Source organism: Phoxinus phoxinus (assembly GCF_949152265.1).
Source record: "Phoxinus phoxinus genome assembly, chromosome: 9".
NCBI classification, from domain to species: domain Eukaryota; kingdom Metazoa; phylum Chordata; class Actinopteri; order Cypriniformes; family Leuciscidae; genus Phoxinus; species Phoxinus phoxinus.
The window spans coordinates 25,272,177-25,294,155 of NC_136884.1; the positions used below are offsets into that span (position 1 = coordinate 25,272,177).

A 21,979-nucleotide genomic window follows, 5' to 3' on the forward strand; every position below is an offset into this window, starting at 1 on the left:
AAAGTAATTAGTTATAGTTACTCACTACTTGTTCCAAAAAGTAACTGAGTTAGTAACTGAATTACTCTATAATAAAAGTAACTCGTTACCAGGGAAAGTAACTATTTGCGTTACTGTTAAAAAAAAAAGTTGCTATAATCTAAAGAATTTGGATTTTTGTGAGCAGTTTTCACAAGTCAGTTGAAATGCCAAATCATAGTAACATTACTCTATTTTACTAATCCATGTTAACACAGAAGCTTTCTTCAAATTTGTATCATTTTGGCATTTCTTTGTTTGAAACCAGTCTATGTTTATTGTTTCTTTACAATCAGAATCAAACTTTTACAAAACCATCATTTGCAAATCTCTTTAAGGTCAGAGCTTCAGCTGGTTACAACATTTGCTCTCTTTTGTCTCACATTATTTATCAGAACTGTTCATACAATATAAAGACATTTAGCATGTCATCAATTTCATTAACACTGTTTGGAAGCTTTTTTCTTTTATCAAATAGTTAATCTGCAGACTGCTCAATTTAATAGCATCATTATTCCTCAGTCCCTAAATTACAGACAGCTACCATAGTCGCTTGCACCTTCAAATCTTTTATAAAATCTGTTATAAACATATAGATGTCTATTCTTCAATTCCCTTGTTTTCATAACATTAATACAATAATGCACATTCACATCATAACACTGACATATAGACTTTTCCCATTATGCTTAATGAAACATTCCTCATGTTAATCCCTGTTAATCATACTCAATGCCTTATTTTTATCTAAAACTCACTTTTCAGACCATTTCAACTTAATTTGACTTTCTTTTCGCTCTGCTTCATCTAACCAGTTCAAGCAACACTGTTTGCTCACAATCCAACAATTCTCAATCCAACATTTCAGTTTCTTTCTACATCTGTTCTCTTATCTGCAATCCAACAATTCAGTTCAACAACTCACTCTTTTGTAATTTTCCATCAGAAAAAAAACAAACATTCTATTTTCTATACTTTGCTACTTTTCAGTTCCTTCTCTTTCATCTTCAATTCAACAATTCTTTTTATTCTACCTGCTTCTTCAGTTCAACAATTCTGTCTGATCACAGTTTTACACACACGCTGAACACGATCACAAAAAACCTTCTGTTACAATTATCCGTTACCCAATTTCTTGCATGCTTTTCTGGCCATAATTATTTTCCCATTTTACAGAACAAAACAACCGGTGTATTAAAAAGTATTATTCAGTTTACTCTTGTGTGACCCCATATTGGCTGATCCTATCTCTCCTGGATTTTCCTTCGACGCGCGTCTAATAATCTGTGAGACGTCTCTCAACAAATCCGATTTTGTCACCTCAAATCAGCAAGGGTAGCAAATATGCTCTGTTGGCTCTTCCGTCCACGATATGGCTCTTCCGTCCACGGTATGGCTCTTCCGTCCATACTTACGAGCTAGTTTTCGGCATACAATTTCCCCCTCGAAAACTTTCTGTGCCCGCACCAAAGAGATAGTTCCAGCCACTATGGTTCACCCACAGTTATACCACAAGTTACCCCAACAAAACAAAATAATTTGATTGTCTTCTTTACCTGAAATGCTCTTACTGCCACGGTTCTTTTTCCTTAATTCCAGTGGAGTTACCCACGCTGGCTCTGATGCGATCGGCCCCATCTCTCTTAAGTCTACGAGGTAGGGCTGGATTATACTTTTAGGTCCAGGTTGATCAATCACCGTTCGCTCAGGGCCAGCGGTCACTTCCAAGGAATCCTCACTTCTGACACCAATTGTTGTGGCAAAACAATATTTAACAAACGCAGCATTCTCAGGCAAAAGAGACGTCAATATTCAAATTGTATTTAAAAGAAAATATACATTTATTCTGCAGAATAGTTCCCATTCTAGCCACACAGGCCAGCTGCAGGGTGAGCGTGAAAACCCACCAACCCTACAGCCCAGTCTGCAGGCCGAGTGAGACCAAGATAGGTGTTCTTTCTGGAGTCTTATAATGTTCTCATCAAAGCATTCTTTAAAACACCCACCCCAGGGGGCAGGAACTGAGGAACCCCCATGGTTGCCTCAACCCCTCCCTAGTCTTCTGTCTCAGTGTCACAATCACAGCTGTATCAACGTTACAGCATAAAGCTCAAAATACAGAACATATGGCATTCATATATTATCATTGAGAAAACACAATAAGAAATAAAACATTAAAAACTGCCACTACACTGCCAATAAAGCACCTAAAAACGGTCAGAAAGAACAGCCAAAAGTAATGATTATGAATGTCAAATTAAAAGGAGACATTTTAATTGTTTTTTAATAAACAAGTGTTTTCTGTCAGTGTCGGCTCGGCTGTAAAGATGAAGTCTTTCCTGTAGCTCAGTGGTAAGAGCATTACGTAAACAACGCAAGGTTGTGGGTTTGATCCCAGGGGATTGCACATACTTATGTATAAATGTATAGGATAGTGCAATGTAAGTCGCTTTGGATAAAAGTGTCTGCCAAATGCATAAATGTAAGTTGAAGATGCGGACTCGCAATCTTCGCAGTAGTGAATGCGCCAGAAAGAAATGCACATTTCATAATGATTACATAAGCAGAGAGCAGTCTGTTTTCTTTCATTTTGAATTGTTCTGTTTAAAAGTAGACATTTCAATATAGATATATTTTTCATGTCTGTGAGGCAAGTAGAGGCTACCTTATACGCTGAGTTTCGGTTCATTTATGAGACAAGCTGCAGTTCGCCTTCATCGGCGATGTCTGGACTCCTTTATTAATTGAGTATGGATATATAAACAGACGTTTCAATATATTGGTATTAAATGCATTTTCTGAGAATTTATATTTCAAGTTTTTAAATATATAAACAGACGTTTCAATATATTGCTATTAAATGCATTTTCTGAGAATTTATATTTCAAGTTTTTAAACTGCAACTGTCACGTTGGAAACGCTGGAATTGCCCAATTTTGAAGAATTTATCCTCAACTAGTTTTGTGGTGTAGGTCTACGTATTTTATAATATTAACTTCAAATAATACAAATAGGGAAGGATAACTCGGGGAGTTGGAAGGGGTGTGTCGCGATTCTGCCTTCTCACACCACGACACAGGTTTGTGGATCTGAGTGTCGCGATTACGGTTTCATATCGCATTACAGCCCTAATTTTTACTAAAGAAAATTACAAAAGTAGTAACGCACAGTGACTTGGATAAATAACTTTAAACTGATTACTGGTTTGGAAATAGTAAGCGTTAGATTACTTGTTACTGAAAAAAGTGGTCAGATTAGAGTAACGCGTTACTAAGCATCACGCGGCACCACTGGCAGGCAAATATCGCACTGATTATTTAAAATGAATCGAGAGGCAGATATCGTTAACGCGATTAAAATACGATTAATCGTGCAGCGCTAAGTGAGCGATTAAGAGAAAGGAATAGTGCTACAGTGTGAGGGAACCAAACATGCAATGGCACAATGAACCAAAAAAAACTAAGGGTTTAAATACACAGAGAATAATACGGGAACAAATTCCGATTCATTAAGGTGAATGTAATTAGTAACTAAGGGAACTAAGTAGGAATTAATAAAGACTAAACTGAACTAGAAACACAAGAGCCAAACACATGGGAACAAAAAGGCAACTAAACTAAGCATAATCCTGACATTACAGCCAAAACACAACGCTCCCTACATGCATACAATAATCCACTCTTCTCCATACACAATCATGTCATTAAAACAAAACAAAAAGGAAGAAAACAATCAAAGTACAGTGATGAAGTACACTCAATACCTGAGAAGTTAGTGCTCCCCTCCAGCACCGGCCATGTCACTTAAAAAAAAACCCAGATGAAATCAATATCCAAAAAAAACCCCAGATGAAATCAATATCCCAAAAAATACATTAACCACCAGTGTTAATTTTTTAACGGACACTGTGATGAAATGACGATGAAAGACGACACACACACATCATTAAACGATAACTGTGACTATATCAACACATGCAATATCGTAGACGAAAAAAGACGAGACGTGTTTAAAAAAATAAAAACTTGATCAAAACCACTAGCTTTTGTCGAATTGCGGAGGAGACAACACATTACAGACTGTTTTTACGAGCGTTCATGCTTATGGTTGCCAAATTTCAATAAGAATTTAATTCAATAAAAATCCACAGTCAGAGCGTTAAAAGAACACGTCTACCCGGTCTTTTCAATAGTATCTGGCATCCATGCGCAAGCGCTCTCAGTTAAGCGATCTTTGTTTGAGATTTTGTACTTAAATGAAAGTGTCATTCAGTCGGTCTGTGTTCCGTCACGAGCCGCTTGCGCGGTTTGTGAAATCTGCGATCAAAATGCATATCCAGCAGTGGTTCTCAAACTGAGGTAGGCTGCGTGGGGGTACGCAAACACAATGCTGAGTATTGCCTTAAAGGGGAACTAAAACGTCCATGTTTTCGCACTGGTAGTACATATATTAGAAAAATCACCTTGCCTAAAAAAAAAAAAAAAAATTGTTAAAACAGATATGACTAAATATTTTTTTTTATATAGGCCTATGTGAAGAATGTCATATTAGTGTCCTAATTAAAGTCGTTTTATTTGACATGGAGCGGGTTTCCTCATGTGGACAAAAATACTAATGCTGCCTTAAAATGCACCCAAGAAGATAGTACTTCCCCGTTGGGCATTTCTTATTATAAAGTTACACATTCAATCAGGAAAAATAAGAACAAGGCCTAAATATCCATTGAATTGGTTCTATCACTCTCTCTCCTCTCCACCTGTATCTGGTGTGTGGTGAGCGCACTGGCCCCGCTGTACTGTGGCTGCCGTCGCATCATCCCAGTGGATGCTACACACTGGTGGTGGTTGAATAGAAACCCCGGATATGATTGTAAAGCGCTTTGGGTGTACAGTAGTACATATGAAAGCGCTATATAAATGTAAAATCAACGTTCCGCAAGCAACCTCCGTGTGTGTGTGTGTGTGTGTTGCGAGCTTTGCTCACGTCACCGGAAAGGCAAAGTCCGCTAAAAAAACGTGCCGACATGAAATTTCTCTGGACTTGTTTCTTTTTGCAATAGCACTACTGTGCTGTAACATGGTGTATAGCCTATAGCCGGTAAAATTACATGAATCACGATCCTCTCGTTCACTGGTCCTCTCCCTGCTATCTGCTCATACTTTGACCAAATAGACATTTGGTCAAAAAATAAATCTGTTAAATCTGATTCTGCTGCACTGTTTGAAGAATAATATATTGATATTATATATTATTTTAATTTAAGCACCAGTATTAGCCTTTTCACCGTTTGTATCACTCCGCTTGTCTGAGTTTGCGCCACTTGCATAATTAAGCCAGTAGGTGGCGACAAGTGACTGTCTTTATGAGTTAACAATTGAACTTTAATTAAACTGATTAGTGCCAAAAACATTGATTAACTCAGGAAAATCTTTTATTCCTTGAAAAATTTCTCATTTAAGGCCATTCCTGTTTGAAATATGTGATTTGTCAACAATAAGCAGAAACCTATCAATTCCCAAAGCACAAAATACAGTCCCATCCTCATCCTACCGTATACTGGCACATGTCTGTAACAGTAGAAGATTGCATAAGTATTGAGCATTCAAAGCTTGGTGTGCATTTAGCAGAATTCTTACATTTATACAGACCCTAAGTAGTATTCAGTGGATTCTTGCATCTAGTAAACATTCTAGCCGTTGCATTTTGAACCAATTAGAGCTTATTTATTGACCAATGCAACATTTCTAAGGTGGAAGAAAACTGTTCTAGAAATGTAATATAAAAGTAAAGATTGCCGTCAACGCAACATCGATGTTTTTACCTCTTGAAAACCACACATACAAGGAGATCTTGTGTGGGTTTTTTTTTATCCAATAATTAATACCTCTGTCTTGACAGAATTGAATATAAGGGCGTAACCAGGAAAGTCCGCTAGTTCACTTGCTTTGGTCCAGACCAAATACAATGTTGATTTTTTGTTTTTTTTGTTTAGTGTGGTTCGCTTTCACACTGCCTTTTTTGCAAGTGAGCCAAAATGTGTTTACAAAACCACACGTACTAAGGTCATCCATTCATTGGACAGAAATTCAAGCAGGGAAAAGCAGGAAGTGCAAAAACAGGCAATTTATGGAGATCTTTCGTAGTGCAATGTTTATTCTTTTACTGATTTGGTGTTATCAGCTACTAATGCAATATCAAGAAACTTATGAGCATCATATGATAATGTCATCTATACAATGTTGTAATTAGGATTTTATGAAGACGAAGAGGTGTGGCAAGACGGACTGATAAAGTTCAAACATTAAATATAGCTGCAAGCAGCGATTACGGGCCCAAGCCGGTGACACCGCCACCCCGGTGCCTTTAGTTGCACTAAAGGCACCAGGAAGACAGTGCCACCGGCTTGGGCCCTCCATCGCTGCTTGCAGCTATATTTATTTATTTATATATATATATATATATATATATATATATATATATATATATATATAAAAATCCGCCACCCCGGTGCCTTTAGGGTTCTTGTGCACAACGGGCAATAACGTAACTCCGCTTTGACTGTCGAGAAGAAGTCTGCTTTAGAGCTTGCATCAGTGTGGGTTCTGCAAAAGTGCGCATCGAGGGCACATATAAGAAAAACAATTATATATATATATACCGTATGTGTGTATATTTTTTTCCCCTCCCTATTTTTAACATGTATATTATTATTCTATATATAATAATAATAATAATATATATATATATTATTAAAAATTTTGGATGCTAAACTATTCTTTATTATAGGCTTTGTATTTCACTCACGTTCCAATATTGAAAAATGATCCTCTTCAAATGTGCAAAAATGTGCTTTGAAACATCACAGTGGAGCGGTGCTTACTGTGAACGGTACGAACTGTACAACTGACTATTTAAACAGAGCAGTGTAATTTTTATATGTTAGGTTGACTATTTTATTAAGGCTATAATGAACATACTGCGATGTCAAGATTGCAATGCGCGCGCGCGCGTGTGTAAAAGACAAGCCAAGAGATTTCTTTATCTTTTAATGCAGGCAGAAATTTGCACGCAGCAATGAAAAGGTTAAAATCTTGTCACTGTAACAGACACCCAGCCCCACACACACACACACACACACACACACACACACACACACACACACACAGAGAGAGAGAGAGAGAGACTGGTGGAGTGACGGGGAGGGGAAGGACAGACAGAGGGAGACAGAGACAGAGAAAAAAAAAAAAAAAAAAAAATCCTAATTGTGACAAAGTAGACTTTGATTATGTTTAAATATACATAAAAATGCCGTGTTGAATTAACTGAAATGAGTGTAGTTTAATAAACTGTTTAAAAGAAGAAAACACATGTATACATAGTATAAAACACTTGATGGCACAATATAACTATTTTTAAAAGACTCTTTCTGCCCCCCTCCCCACACACACACACACACACACACACACACACACACACACATACACAGATCTCCCCTCCCCACACAGACAGAAACACACACACAGAATGGCAGAGAGACAGAGAGAGACACAATCCACATTCAAACCACAATATCTGACTTTCTGTTGGTCGGAGCTAATGACTGTAAATTAGAAAGTTGTCCGGCTCGGGGAGATAAATATAAATATAGGCTTGGGCCCTCCATCGCTGCTTGCAGCTATATTTATTTATATATATATATATATATATATATATATATATAAAAACCGCCACCCCGGTGCCTTTAGGGTTCCTGTGCACGGCGGGCAATAACGTAACTCCACTTTGACTGTCGATAAGAAGTCTGCTTTAGAGCTTGCATCAGTGTGGGTTCTGCAAAAGTGCGCATCGAGGGCACATATCAACCACAAAGTATGCGTGAGCACCCTTCTGAAACCTAAAATGAAAAATTAGACACCCTACAGTCTCATGGACTTAACGGACACATGAAATCAGCAGCCATTGTAAGAACACAACACCGAAAATTCCTATGAAGTGTGGTATATATATTCATTGAAATTACTGTACTTTAAAACACTTGTTTTAAAGAAAAAACACATGTATACATAGTATAAAACACTAGATGGCACAATATACCTATTTTTAATAGAGTCTTTCTGCCCCCCTCCCCACACACACAGAGACAGGGGGGGCTGTCTGTGTGTGTGCCCTCCCTCCCCTCCCCACACAGACAGACAGACAGACACACACAAACACACACACACACACACACACACACACAGAATGGCAGGGGGAACTCTGTCAGAGAGAGACAAAACCACATTCAAACCAAAATATCTGACTTCCTGTTGGTCGGAGCTAATGACTGTACATGAGAAAGTTGTCCGGCTCGATGTGCACAAAATACATTCTGAGTTTTGTGACTGTAGGTAAAAAGAACCCCCCCACTTTAGTCAAAAGCATCTTGAAAGTAACACTTCCTGCTGCCAGTTGGTGGCGCTATAACTTTGACTCACATTAGTGACATTAGATCCATGTGATCGGCCTCTTACAAAAAACACACTGCTGAAGTTTCATCAAGATCAGTTAATGTATGAAGACGTTATAACACATCGTGTTTCTCTTTTCTCGCCATAAATTTGTTTCCTCGCCACGGCCAAACCGTTAGAGATATCAAAAATCCGTCCGCAATTTAGCATCCTCAATGTCTTGACTTCATGTTGACTGAGTTTGGTGGCGATCGAAATAATTTTCTAGGAGGAGTATATAAAATTCCAGGGGGATTCGTTTTTTAAACAACCCATAATAGCAGACTTCCTGTTGGACTGGCGTAAAACTTAGAGCACGAAAGTTGTTCGGCCCGATTAAATCTATATGTGTACCGAGTTTCATATTATTACATGCAAACGTGTTTGATATATGGACCAAGTTTTCGGACCACGTTCAAGGGGGCGCTGTTGAGCTCCCCTGCCACGCCCGGGTACCAGCTTCAGCCCGGCCCTGATGGCCGCGGGTTCTGACCTGTGTGCAAAGTTTCAAGAGTTTTTGAGCACGTTAAGGGCCCCAAAAGTGCCAGAGAATTTGCACACAGCAGAGAAAGGGTTAAACTAAACTAGCCCCCCTCCTCACACACACACACACACACACACACACACACACACACACACACACACACACACACACACACACACACACAGAGACGCAGAGGGGCAGAGGGAAAATGCTCCAAAAAGTACACATTCAAACCAAAATATCTGACTTCCTGTTGGTCGGAGCATCATAATGCATTAATCGCTGTGTTCTCTCTTCTCTGTTACGTCACTTCCTGAACGCGTTGTTTGTGTTTGAGCTCCGTCGATTTGATTCAAAATCCGGGATTTCTCTCTTTAAACTCACTTACAACTAATATTTTCTACTTTTTCTCACTGAGAAACACTGACGCTCAAAATATCGTAGTTACAACGCGGACTGTTGAGTAGACGCGTCTCAAACCGATTGACCCAATACCGGTCCGTTACACCTGTGGGTCGGACGGCTGAGCGCGTCTTCTTTACACTCATTTACAAACGAACATTTTCTACTTTTACTCACTGAGAAGCACTGCTGCTCAAAATCTCATAGTTACAACGCGGACTGTTGAGTAGACGCGTCTCAAACCGATTGACCCAATACCGGTCCGTTACACCTGTGGGTCGAACGGCTGAGCGCGTCTTCTTTACACTCATTTACAAACGAACATTTTCTCGCCTATCGTGCGTCTACATCACACCCGTACCATTAAAAAGACAGATTATATCCAAGATTTCAGTTATAAATTAGCGTTAATATTGATAGCATCACTGGTAGCGTCGTTGCTAACTTACTGTCCATCTGTTTAAATGGCGAATATATCAAATGTAACGTTATGTTGTCTACCTTTTGGTGCAGGTGAGGACACATTCGAGCTGCAGGCGGTGCAGTCTGAGCTGGAAGCTGTAGAAAAGCAGATCCGCGACCTTCTAGAGAGACAAGCCGAGCTAAGAGACCGGCGTTTAGCTCTTGAAACATCTCGCGTCGATGCACACAAATCAGTTAATAATCCGCAGACTCCGATTGCGTCAACACCGTGCGTCTCTCAGCATTGGTCCCGTGCGCCAAGGCGGTTCTCACAAGTTTCATACACCCCGGCTCCGAGGCGCCGTCACGAAGCTTGGGTTGTTTCGCAGCGGAAGACGCGAAGAATCTCTCCGCCCCTCCCGGTTTTCGAGATTTCCACTCAGAACCGCTTCTCCCCTCTTCGCGAAACGGAACGCGATGCTGTGATTATCGGCGATTCAATTGTTCGGAACGTCCACGCTACGTCAGGTAAAAGTAAGGTGCGTAGCCACTGTTTTCCTGATGACCGTGTTTCTGATATCGCTGCGCGAGTACCCGAGATCTTGAACGGTGACGAGCGCGTCGGAGCTGTCGTCTTGCACGCAGGAGCGAACGACGTCAGGCTGCGGCAGACGGAGGTTTTGAAAAAGGATTATAGGAACCTAATCGAGACGGTACGCACCGCATCGCCTGAAATAACGATCATTGTGTCTGGGCCGCTTCCCACGTATCGACAAGGGCATGAGAAGTTCAGTAGATTATTCGCGCTAAATGAATGGTTAATGTCATGGTGCAATGAGCAGAAACTGCTCTTTATAAATAATTGGAATCTATTTTGGGAGCGTCCTAGGCTCTTCCGCGCTGATGGCTTACACCCAAGTAGAAATGGAGCGGATCTTCTGTCGGATAACATCTCCAAGACGTTAAAGACCGTTTGACTAGTTACCAAAAATCCAAATCACAGTCTCTGCTGCACCAAATTAATTGATATAAATACTAGTGTAGAACATTTAATAGAAACTGTGTCTATTCCTCGTTTAGTGAGATCAAATAATAAATCTACTGTAGGATCTAGGAAAAATCTAATTGTTATTAAAACAGAAAATCTCGCTATTAGTGAACAAAAACAATTTCTAAAGCTAGGTCTTCTGAACATTAGATCACTCACACCTAAAGCAGCTATTGTAAATGAAATAGTCACAGATAATAGCATCGATGTACTTTGCCTTACTGAAACCTGGCTTAAACCAAATGACTATTTCGGTCTAAATGAGTCCACTCCGCCAGGATATGGTTATAAGCATGAGCCCCGTCTGATTGGTCGTGGCGGCGGTGTTGCAACAATCTATAGAGATATTCTTAATGTTACTCAGAAAACAGGTGACAAATTTAATTCGTTTGAAGTACTTGTATTAAATGTTACGCTCTTAGATGTAAGGGAAAAATCCCTATTATCTCTAGCCTTGGCTACCGTATATAGACCGCCAGGGCCCTACGCTGATTTCCTAAAAGAGTTTGCAGATTTTCTCTCAGATCTATTGGTCAACGTCGATAAAGCATTAATTGTTGGAGATTTCAACATACACGTAGATAATTCAAATGATGCGTTAGGGGCTGCGTTTACAGATTTATTAAACTCCTTTGGGGTCAAGCAAAACGTCACCGGACCAACTCATCGTCTTAATCATACACTCGATTTAATTATATCATATGGAACCGATCCAACCGATATAGATATCATTCCACAAAGTGATGGTGTCAGTGACCACTTCCTGGTAACTTGTATATTACGGACTACAGTACTATGTCATACTGCGCCGCGTTACCGACCAGGCAGAACAATCCTTCCATCCACCATAGATAATTTCTCAAATTGCTTATCTGATTTGTCTCAGTTACTGCCTGAACCCAAACAAACAGACGAATTAGAGGAAGTAACTAGCACTATGAGCACCATTCTCTCTAGAACATTGGATATTGTTGCACCCATTAGATTAAAAAAGGTCAGAGAGAAAAGTAAAGCACCATGGTACAACAATACTACGCATGTTCTAAAGAGAGAAACCCGTAAATTAGAGCGTAAATGGAAACAAACTAATTTAGAGGTCTTTAGAATCGCGTGGAAAGACAGTATGTCACGTTATAAAAAGGCCCTAAAAGCGGCAAGGGCTGAGCATCTCCGCAAACTAATAGAAAACAACCAAAATAATCCAAGATTTTTATTTACCACCGTGGCTAGACTAATAAATAAACAAACGTCACCTGACCAAAATATCCCGTTACAGTTTAGCAGTAATGATTTCATGAACTTCTTCACTGAGAAAATAGAAAGCATCAGAACCACAATTGTAAACACTCAATCTTCAATCGCGCCTTATAAATCAGCCTCAATTATCACCCCGCAAGAACAATTACAGTGCTTTACAACTATAGAACAAAAAGAGCTAAATAAACTTATCACTTCATCTAAAACAACAACGTGCTTATTAGATCCTATACCAACTAAACTACTGAAAGAAGTGTTACCTGTAGTGGAAGAGCCTCTTCTCAATATCATTAACTCGTCTCTATCTTTAGGTCACGTTCCAAAAACATTTAAACTGGCAGTTATAAAACCACTCATTAAGAAACCACAATTAGACCCACATAATCTAGCAAATTATAGACCCATTTCAAATCTTCCATTTATGTCTAAAATATTAGAAAAAGTTGTGTCCGCTCAACTGTGCTCTTTCTTGCAAGAAAATGACATCTATGAAAAGTTTCAGTCAGGATTCAGGCCGCACCATAGCACTGAAACTGCGCTCGTTAAAATCACTAATGATTTACTTTTAGCTTCAGACCAAGGCTGTATCTCAATACTAGTTTTACTTGATCTTAGTGCTGCGTTCGATACTATAGATCACACAATACTCTTAGATCGACTACAAAATTATACTGGCGTTCAAGGACAAGCATTAAGCTGGTTTAGATCATACTTATCAGACCGCTACCATTTTGTCTATTTAAATGGAAAAAAATCGATCATAACTTCAGTAAACTATGGAGTGCCGCAGGGATCTGTGCTAGGCCCTCTATTATTCTCAATATATATGCTGCCACTTGGAAATATTATAAGGAAACATGGAATTAGTTTCCATTGTTATGCTGATGACACTCAATTATATATTTCATCACGGCCGGATGAAAACGCTAAATTATCAAAATTGACAGAGTGTGTTAAAGATATAAAAGATTGGATGACGCGTAATTTTCTTCTATTAAATCCAGACAAGACGGAGGTACTACTCATCGGTTCAAAAAACCGCCCACAAAACCTCTCACAATACAACTTTAACATAGTAGGATGTCCTGCTACTTTATCCTCTACAGTAAAAGACCTGGGTGTTATACTAGACTGCGACCTGTCTTTTAAAAATCATATTTCATATGTTACAAAAACGGCATTTTTCCACCTTAGAAACATTGCTAAGCTACGTAATATGCTGTCAGTTTCTGATGCAGAAAAGTTAGTTCATGCATTCATGACCTCGAGACTAGATTACTGTAATGCTCTATTAGCTGGTTGTCCTGCATCCTCAATAAACAAGCTACAGTTAGTCCAAAATGCAGCCGCTAGAGTTCTTACCAGATCAAGAAAATATGATCATATAACACCGATCTTATCATCTCTACACTGGTTACCTATAAAGTTCCGTATTAATTATAAGGTATTGTTACTGACTTATAAAGCCCTAAACGGCTTAGCTCCAGTTTATTTAACGGATCTTCTATCGCCCTATAATCCATCGCGCTCTTTAAGATCGCTAAATTCGAGGCTTTTGGTTATACCTAGGATATCTAAGTCCACCAAAGGAGGGAGAGCATTCTCACATTTAGCTCCAAAACTCTGGAATAGCCTTCCTGATACTGTTCGTTGCTCAGAGTCGCTCTCCCAGTTCAAAACTAGATTAAAGACGCATCTCTTTAACCAGGCATTCATATAAATGTTTTAATCTTACAGTTAAATCCGGCCTCTAGTTCATAACCGCCAGAGGAGAACTGGCCCCCGACTGAGCCTGGGTTCTCCCAAGGTTTTTTTTTTTTCTCCATTAGGTCACCTGATGGAGTTTTTCGTTTCCTTGCCACTGTTGCCTTTGGCTTGCTCAGTTGGGGATATTCAATTTAATGAATCAATCAATATTACTATTGATTAGCATTACCAAACATGGACGTTTTATTATTATTTTAATTTAATACTGTGAAGCTGCTTTGATACAATCTGTATTGTGAAAAGCGCTATACAAATATTCTTGACTTGACTTGACTTGACTTCTCTGGTTCAGCACCCCGCCCACAGCCATCAAGGGAAAACTGTCACAATTGTAAGCGTAACAGCGACGTTACCATGGAAACCCGCAAACGGTTAGAGCGATTGAGCAGCTACCACTGAGGTCCTTTTTGTTGTTGTTGCCGTTAAAAAAAAAAAATTTGGGCCAGCAAACAGAACGTTGGCACAACGTACCCAACCTTCTAACGTTTTAACAACATGGCCAAAAGGTTGCTATAACTACGTTGTGTGGTGAAGGTTGTTACAGTGTTGACACAATGTTGACATTAAACCACCGTTCAGGGCCATTGATTAAGGGTGCCTAGGGTGTCTGGACAACCACTGGACGACATGTACTCATCACTGGCCTGAAGCGGGAAAATCTGCCTTTTAAATTTCAACCGCCGTTGGGCACATTGTGTTGTCTCTCATTCTTTATCGAGCAAGGATACGCAAGTATTGCGTTTAATTTATCTCAGCTAAATAAGATACGTAATTATTCAAACACAACCTTACAACTTCATTTTCTAATGTGACTAATGTATCCTTACTCACACTGTTTAGTTTTTAATTTGATTTGTCTTCTATTTAGTATCATTCGTTTCTTTGCTCCTTTGGATTTGTTGATGTTTCCTGGACTGATTCTGGTTGCCGACCTTTATCGCCCGGCTTTCGACTACGCTCCGCTGTCTGCCATATAGGTACAGAACCCGGTTTTGTTCATTAAATGTTCTGATCTTTGGTTTTTGTTTTATTTAATGTTCTGATCTTTGTTTTTTCTTTTTTTTCACAAATGTATGACTTTTGGAAGTGCAATTTGATTACGATATGCATTTAAATTTTACTCTTCAAAGTGTACACTTGCAGGTGTTGATTATAATTATGCTAATTTACTGACCATTAAAGCTGCAGTCCGTCGTTTTTCCTCTTTGTCGCCATCTCTGTTCGAAATCTGCAATTGCAGTTATTCGCGGAATTATTAACTGTGCGTGGGTAGTAAATCGGCATGAAACAGCGCGGATGAACACAATGTATTGAGGAGAACCTGTCGCTGCCGCGTCGCTGTGGATACTGTATACTACTGTCATCAGCAATGTATAACGTTAACCAACATTAGAATTTTCATCGGTACATGTCATCTGAACAAGTAAGTAACATTCACTTTTGTTCTGACCAAATTCGGGGGGTGGGGGGAAGCATTGCAGTAGGCTATATCATGCTGATTAAATCTAACGATTGCTTTATCACGTCAAAACGTGAAAAATATATTTTGTTCTCAGATTATTAATTATTCTACATCATTATTGCGTGACTACATTTAATGTGTATTAGGGCTACCTGTAGTTCAGTTTTCATTTCTGTGCAGTATAAATTCTAATTGTCATACCAACAAATTAATGTTATAACTGTTTCGCTTTTAAATAAAAAACACACACGTGTGTGTAATCAAATGCTTATTTAAAACTGTAATATAATCTAATTTTATTCACATACATTTTGAACCCCTTCAAAACACGGAGTTCACGCCACCTTTCAAAAGCCCTGCCGATGTTTATCCTTGTTTTAGCTTGGGCTCGGTTGCAGTCTCTTTTTTTCTGTAGCCACTCTGAAGTCCGAAGTCTTTTGGGTTTTACAACTGGTGAATCTCCAGTTGTCCCTGGTGATTGTCGCTTTAAACTTTCGGGATCCCCAATACCAAGTGCTAAACTAAATCTCCACCATCATCCACACACGCTATAATAGCCGACTAGCCGGGACTCATTCTATATGTGTACAGAAGTGACGTAATGACGCAAAGACATGCTTGAAATTCCCGCGGAAATCCACCAGTACCACTGGAATTAAAATCATTATTACAAGCTTACCGTTTTGAATCGAGGTAAGGCAAGCAGATCGTTTTGAACACTGGCTGGTTAAGTTTTTTTTCAAAAATGTCTTTTTTGATATTTTTAAACACAAAAAAGTGCCGGACTGCAGCTTTAAATAATAATAAGGATAAACAATATTTAAAAAGTATATAATTATCTAACATCTGACTAATTAAAACTTAACCTCAAAACATAAAATGCTAAATGGGGGATATCTAGGCCCATCTAGCATTTAAAAAAAAAAATTGTCAGAACGTCGTCTCGCAGTTGCTGAATGTAGCGCAACAACGCTGCTACAGCCCTGTCGCGTCTTACAATTGTACGTTGTTACAATGTTGCGAGCACATAGTGACGTTGCCATAGTAGAAATGCAACGTGCCACAGACATTGCCACAACGTAAATGTGTTTGCTGGGAATAGAACTAGTGCAGATTTAGCTGATCATTGCTGCTAGCTAAAACTTTTAGAGGGACATTCTAAAACACAACGTGAAAAAGCTTAATGTGGCTCAAAGTCGGAAAACAACGATCAATGATCACCAAATTTCTCATGGCCATATCTTGTCATGAACACTTAAGCCTGTCAAAAAAACTAAACCGAAATCCAACGATTATAGAAGTTCTCAAATTAACATTTTCTTCTTCATTGGTGCCTATTGTAAGGAAAAAGCTTAACATGGTTTAATGCACCTAAACAAGGATCAGTGATCACCAAATTTCTCTCTCATATTGCTCCTAAGAGAGAAATTTGGTGATCGTTGTTTAGGTACATTAAACCACGTTAAGTTTTTTCACGGTAAGCATTTTAGAATGTCCCACTTTCAGCCTAGCACTCATTCAGTCAGCCAGCTCCAACTAAGTTAATTAAGTATCCCAACGTTAACAGAGAAAGAGACAACGCAATCCACTAGCATTCGCTCTGTTCATAGTTTAGACCAGTCTTAAAAAAAAAAAAAGATTAAACATACCGGTAAGCTGATTGTGTTCATTCAGATGCTGAATAAACATTGATCTATAACATGAAGCGGACCCTGGAAATTTTTTTTGGGGGGTAAGTTTATGCTGCAATTGCCATATCAAAAGAATGATAGAGATTGAAGATGTAAGCCCAGAAATGTGCAGAATCAGTCATTTTGATGTATGGAACTATGCATTTAGTAGAAAAGCACTAAAGAAAGCCACAACCAGCAACCCAGCTCTCAGCAATGGCAGTGTTAGTAGCAGCAGCAGCCCAGCATCAGCACTCAGTTTGCCAATTTGTTGGACTCTGGCCCAATATGAACACTTCAAAACCAAATACTCGTTCATATTCCTATCTGATAATGCACTGGGATGTGAAATATGCAGAGATGCAGGGTCACCAAGTGTGCTAAGATCTGGTTCAAACAAATACACTTTTTCATCAGAGTGGCAATACGGCAGAGTTAAACCTTATGGGGATACTAAAGACAAGCAGATAAGATCGTTACGGGGGAAAAAAACAATGCGATCATGCAACATCGCATAGCCACAAATTAGCAGAGTCGATCTGTGAAAAAAAAAAAATCTGCGAAAAAAATAATAATAAGTACATTAGATGCCAGCTTCCTAAAAGCACAACAAGAACAGCTGTGCACCAGTGTTTAGGATGGCATATCACATTGCCAAAAGAAATCGGCCATACACAGATCACCCTTCGCTCATTGACCTACAGCACATGAATGGTCTTAATATGGGGAGAGTTTTACACACTAATGTCACATGCACAGAAATTGTTAATTTCATCTCAAAAGAAATTAAACATGCCCTGGGCCCAGTTAAAAAAAAAAAAGTAATCTGGATCAAATTGATCCGGATTTGGAAATCCCATGTTTTGCTATCCAGGATCACCTGATCCATCTTACTTTTATGCCAGTTTTTTAAAGGAACCTTGGATTGGATCACTGTGATCCAAATATCAAATTTCAGGATTACCAAATCCTGTTTATCAGAGCCTTAAATGGAACCAACAGTGCAGCCTACTGGCTTAGCAAAGAACAACAGGTAGGCAAAATACCGGTGGCCACAAATAACCATTGTTTATTTTAATGAGAAACACTGTAATAAACAGAAAATTGTACTTTCCTTATTTTGTTATAATGTTAAAACAAAACCATTTTCTCCAACTCCATTTATTGTGATGCTAACTGTGACAGCAAAAGAGATCTATAAATATCTATAAAACAAAAGAAAGAATGGAAACTATCACAGAACAAAATCAACAGAATTTATTTTAATAAAAGCAGATTAAAATCTATTAAAATACAGCCTAATAACATAACTAAGAATAACTAGTCATGTCTGTAGAGTCTGCTTCCCACAGTGACCACCATTTTATCTAAAGAGCTGACTTTGGAAAAACAGCTGATTAAATTAAATCCTCCAGTTTAACAGCAAAAGGGACTCTTTACTGCCTGGAACCTTATGCAACAGTCTTTTTTCTGGCCTTTCTTCTTGAAAACTTCTCCACGACTTCAGTAAAGTCGAGGGCCCGGTTTTTCAAAAGTAATCCAGTGGGATTTCGGATCACGGATTGGATCAAATCTTGGAAATGGGTTTTTCAAAAGCAAAAGAGGGATTCCGAACTAAGATCAGAGCATGTAATCCGATCTTACATTTGATCTGGATCAAACCTGCCCTTTGGGTTTTTCAAAACTTTTAACTCGGTTTGGGATCTATTTGATCCAAAAAAACAGGATTATCCTGATCCCACCAGAAGGGTGGATTCAGTTGTCATTTTTCGAACCAAATAAAAGCAGAGAGGGTTTTTTTTAGGTGAATGATCACAAAATCAATGTTTACTGATAATATATACATTTATTCATATTTGAAGCATATATGAAGCATGTCACATCTAATGAGATATGGTAAACAAAAACAAAAAAATCTCAAATCTCAAAGCTATCAGCTGTCAAATAAACGCACGGTTGCTCACAGCTCTATAATTCCAAAGTATATTAATGGCAATGACAACAACAAATATAGGCAGTCATTCAGTAGCCTAGTGAAAAGTAATTTCTCACAATTGCATCTCTAATTGCATGCCCAGTGTGTCCTTCATTAGGTAAGAACATTGGCGGCTGTTCTGGTTCTACATCAGGCTCAGGTCCATCAAAATTGTCATCAAGAGGGACATGACGCCTGGTGGCGATGTTATGCAAAACAATACAGGCAAGGATTATGTTGCATGCCACCTTAGGTTGTACTCGCAAGTAGTTAAGACACGCAAACCGTCTCTTCAGGACTCCATTTAAGCGTTCAATGAAACATCTTGTTTTGCAATGTGAGGAGTTGAAGCGTGCCTGCTCAGGTGTGTTTGCAACTGGAAAAGGGGTCATTAGCCATGGTAGGAGTGGATACGCGCTGTCTCCCAATACTATGCCATTTGGTCGGTGGGATTGAAGCTCTCTGTATAGTGCACTCTCTCTTAGAATACGTGCATCATGAACAGACCCTGGCCATTTCACAACACAGTTGGTTATTATGAGGTCGGCGTTGCCCACAAGTTGGATGTTGATGCTGTGCCTCCCCTTTCGATTTACATACTCCCACTCCCTTTCACAAGGTGCTTGGATATGCATGTGAGTACAATCAATAGCACCAATAGTGCTAGGCATGTTCCCCATTTGAAAAAACGTGTGCTTAGTCTGAGCTGTCTGGTCATCCTTGGGAAAGGAAACAAATTGATTGATCAGACTGCCCAGTGCTACTGACATAGCCTTCACCACATTACTCACGGTTGCTTTTCTCACTCCCATATTGTCACCAATTACTTGGTAGAAAGTCCCACATGCGTAAAAGCGCAGAGCGATTAAACACTGTTCCTCCACGGATAAAGCATGACTCCTTTGGGTTTGGTGTTGGAGTGTTGGCCTGACAAGATCTGCAATGTACTTAATGTCATCTCTCCCAAAGCGAAAACGTGCATACAGTTCTTCTGATGTGTATTGCTCGAGTGGTTTGGGACGCTCAGCATGCACCCTTTGACGGTACATTCTCCTATGGTAACGATGAACAATACCCGCCATGTGGATGCCTCTGTAGGCTAAGAGAAATGGGTGCAAAGACATGATGTGTTTAAATGGTGTCACCCATTAACCCCCTGGAGTCTGAGGGGTTTTTGGGGCCCTTGAGAGGTTTTGACATGCCCTGACATTTGTGCTTATTTCAGCTACTTACAACATACCTTTGGCCAACACATAATTCTGCTGTATTGCAGCACAAACTCTGCTACAATCATATGTGAGCAAAATGGAAGTTACATGTTTGCATTTTATAGAAAAAAAATATTATGCGTGGTTAGTAAGTTTTGGGGAAAAATTTGTCACTGCAATGAGCCCATATAACTCATACTGAATAGCTTGGCACAAGACTTTTGAGTTACCATTCTTGTAGGCTAGAATATTTACTACAAAATGATGTGAAAATCATTCTGATCACTCTTTCACAAAACAACAATATAATGATTTAAACTTTGCAAGTCAGTTTTTGTGCCAGTACTGCTTTATGCGTAGGGGTGTTGATGGCCATGAATATGAATGAGGGGAGACAATAGACACTCCCCCATCCATGGCTAATGCCCCCATCAAGGTGCTGTGAGGCAGAGAGGAGAATCTGAGAATGAGAGGACATTCAAAGGTTTTGTTTTTTAATCTGTTTTTATTGTAATTCCTCTATGTGGAGGAACTAAATGTTGTGCCTCACAAGACCACAGTGCTACCGTACATATATAAACATATAGTACCAGTCAAACGTTTGGACACATTACCATTTTTAATATTTTTTATATTTTTGGAAGATGGCTGCATTTATTTGATAAAAAAATACAGAAACAACAGTAATATTGTGAAATATTATTTCAATTTAAAATAATGATTTTCTATTTTAATATACTTTAAAATATAATTTATTTCTTTGATCAAAGCTGAATTTTCAGCATCCTTACTCCAGTCTTCAGTGTCACATGATCCTTCAGAAATCATTCTAATATCATGATTTGATAATCAGGTATTATCAATGTTGGAAACCGTTGTGCTGCTTAATATTTTTTTTATAACCTGTGATATTTTTTTCAGGATTCACTGATTAAAAAGAAAAGCATTTATTCAAAATAGAAATCTTTCCTAACAATATAACTTAACACATCCTTTAAAAAAAAGAAAGAAAGGTAGTGTATACTGTTACAAACAGACTCATGGGCGAATGTGAGTAAACAGAGGTCACTTGCGGTCCAGTTTCCCGGGCAGGAATCGCGCAGTCTGTGGAACCATGTCAACATCAGTCTCGGTTTTCCATGACAGGGTGGACTTGGACCTGTTGCTTGTTTGCCATGGCTCTCTTCGGGACCGGTGCTTGGACATGTTCATTGTCACATCTGTTGATAACACAATCAAAGAAACTGTATTATTATCGCTATCAATCACTATGGCCATGGATTAAGAAAAAGACAACCGATTTTGTAATTTCACACAAGAATAGGTAGGCCCTACTTGTATATTATGACGAGTATATTATGTATATTGTAAACACAATTACATTTCATCAGTAAAATATTGCGTCTGTGCACTTACCATCATTCTCGATTGAGAACTGAACGACACCTGCGTGTCCCTCTGCTGGAGAAGGAGAGTGTGATGCAAACACATTCCTAAAAAAATAAAAACAACTGTGTTAGCATACATTATCCAAAGATGGGCGATTAATGGGTATGGACGCACAATGCATGTAGTCTATATATCTGTTGATGGGCCATAGGACGGAGAAATATCTATTTATGGGCCATAGATCGCGAGCTGTTGATGGCCATTATCTGCGCACGCATTTAGAGCATTTCAAACATTTACACCTGTATTCACAATCATCTGTGGCAATATTTTAGCGTGTATCATAGGCTAACCAAAACCAAACATTTATATATAAAAATATAATGTCTAGTATTTAGACAGTAGGCTATC

General features: G+C 38.9%; 1 protein-coding gene across 1 annotated transcript; it reads right to left on the minus strand.

Moving 5' to 3' along the window:
- Positions 1-19,018: 19,018 nt before the first annotated feature.
- LOC307004507 (putative nuclease HARBI1) lies at positions 19,019-20,053 on the minus strand (the record flags this gene model as incomplete). The annotated part of the gene is made up of 1 exon (XM_079623827.1): positions 19,019-20,053. The coding sequence occupies one exon, from the start codon at positions 20,051-20,053 to the stop codon at positions 19,019-19,021; it is 1,035 nt and encodes a 344-aa protein (XP_079479953.1).
- Between the last annotated feature and the right edge of the window lie 1,926 nt (positions 20,054-21,979).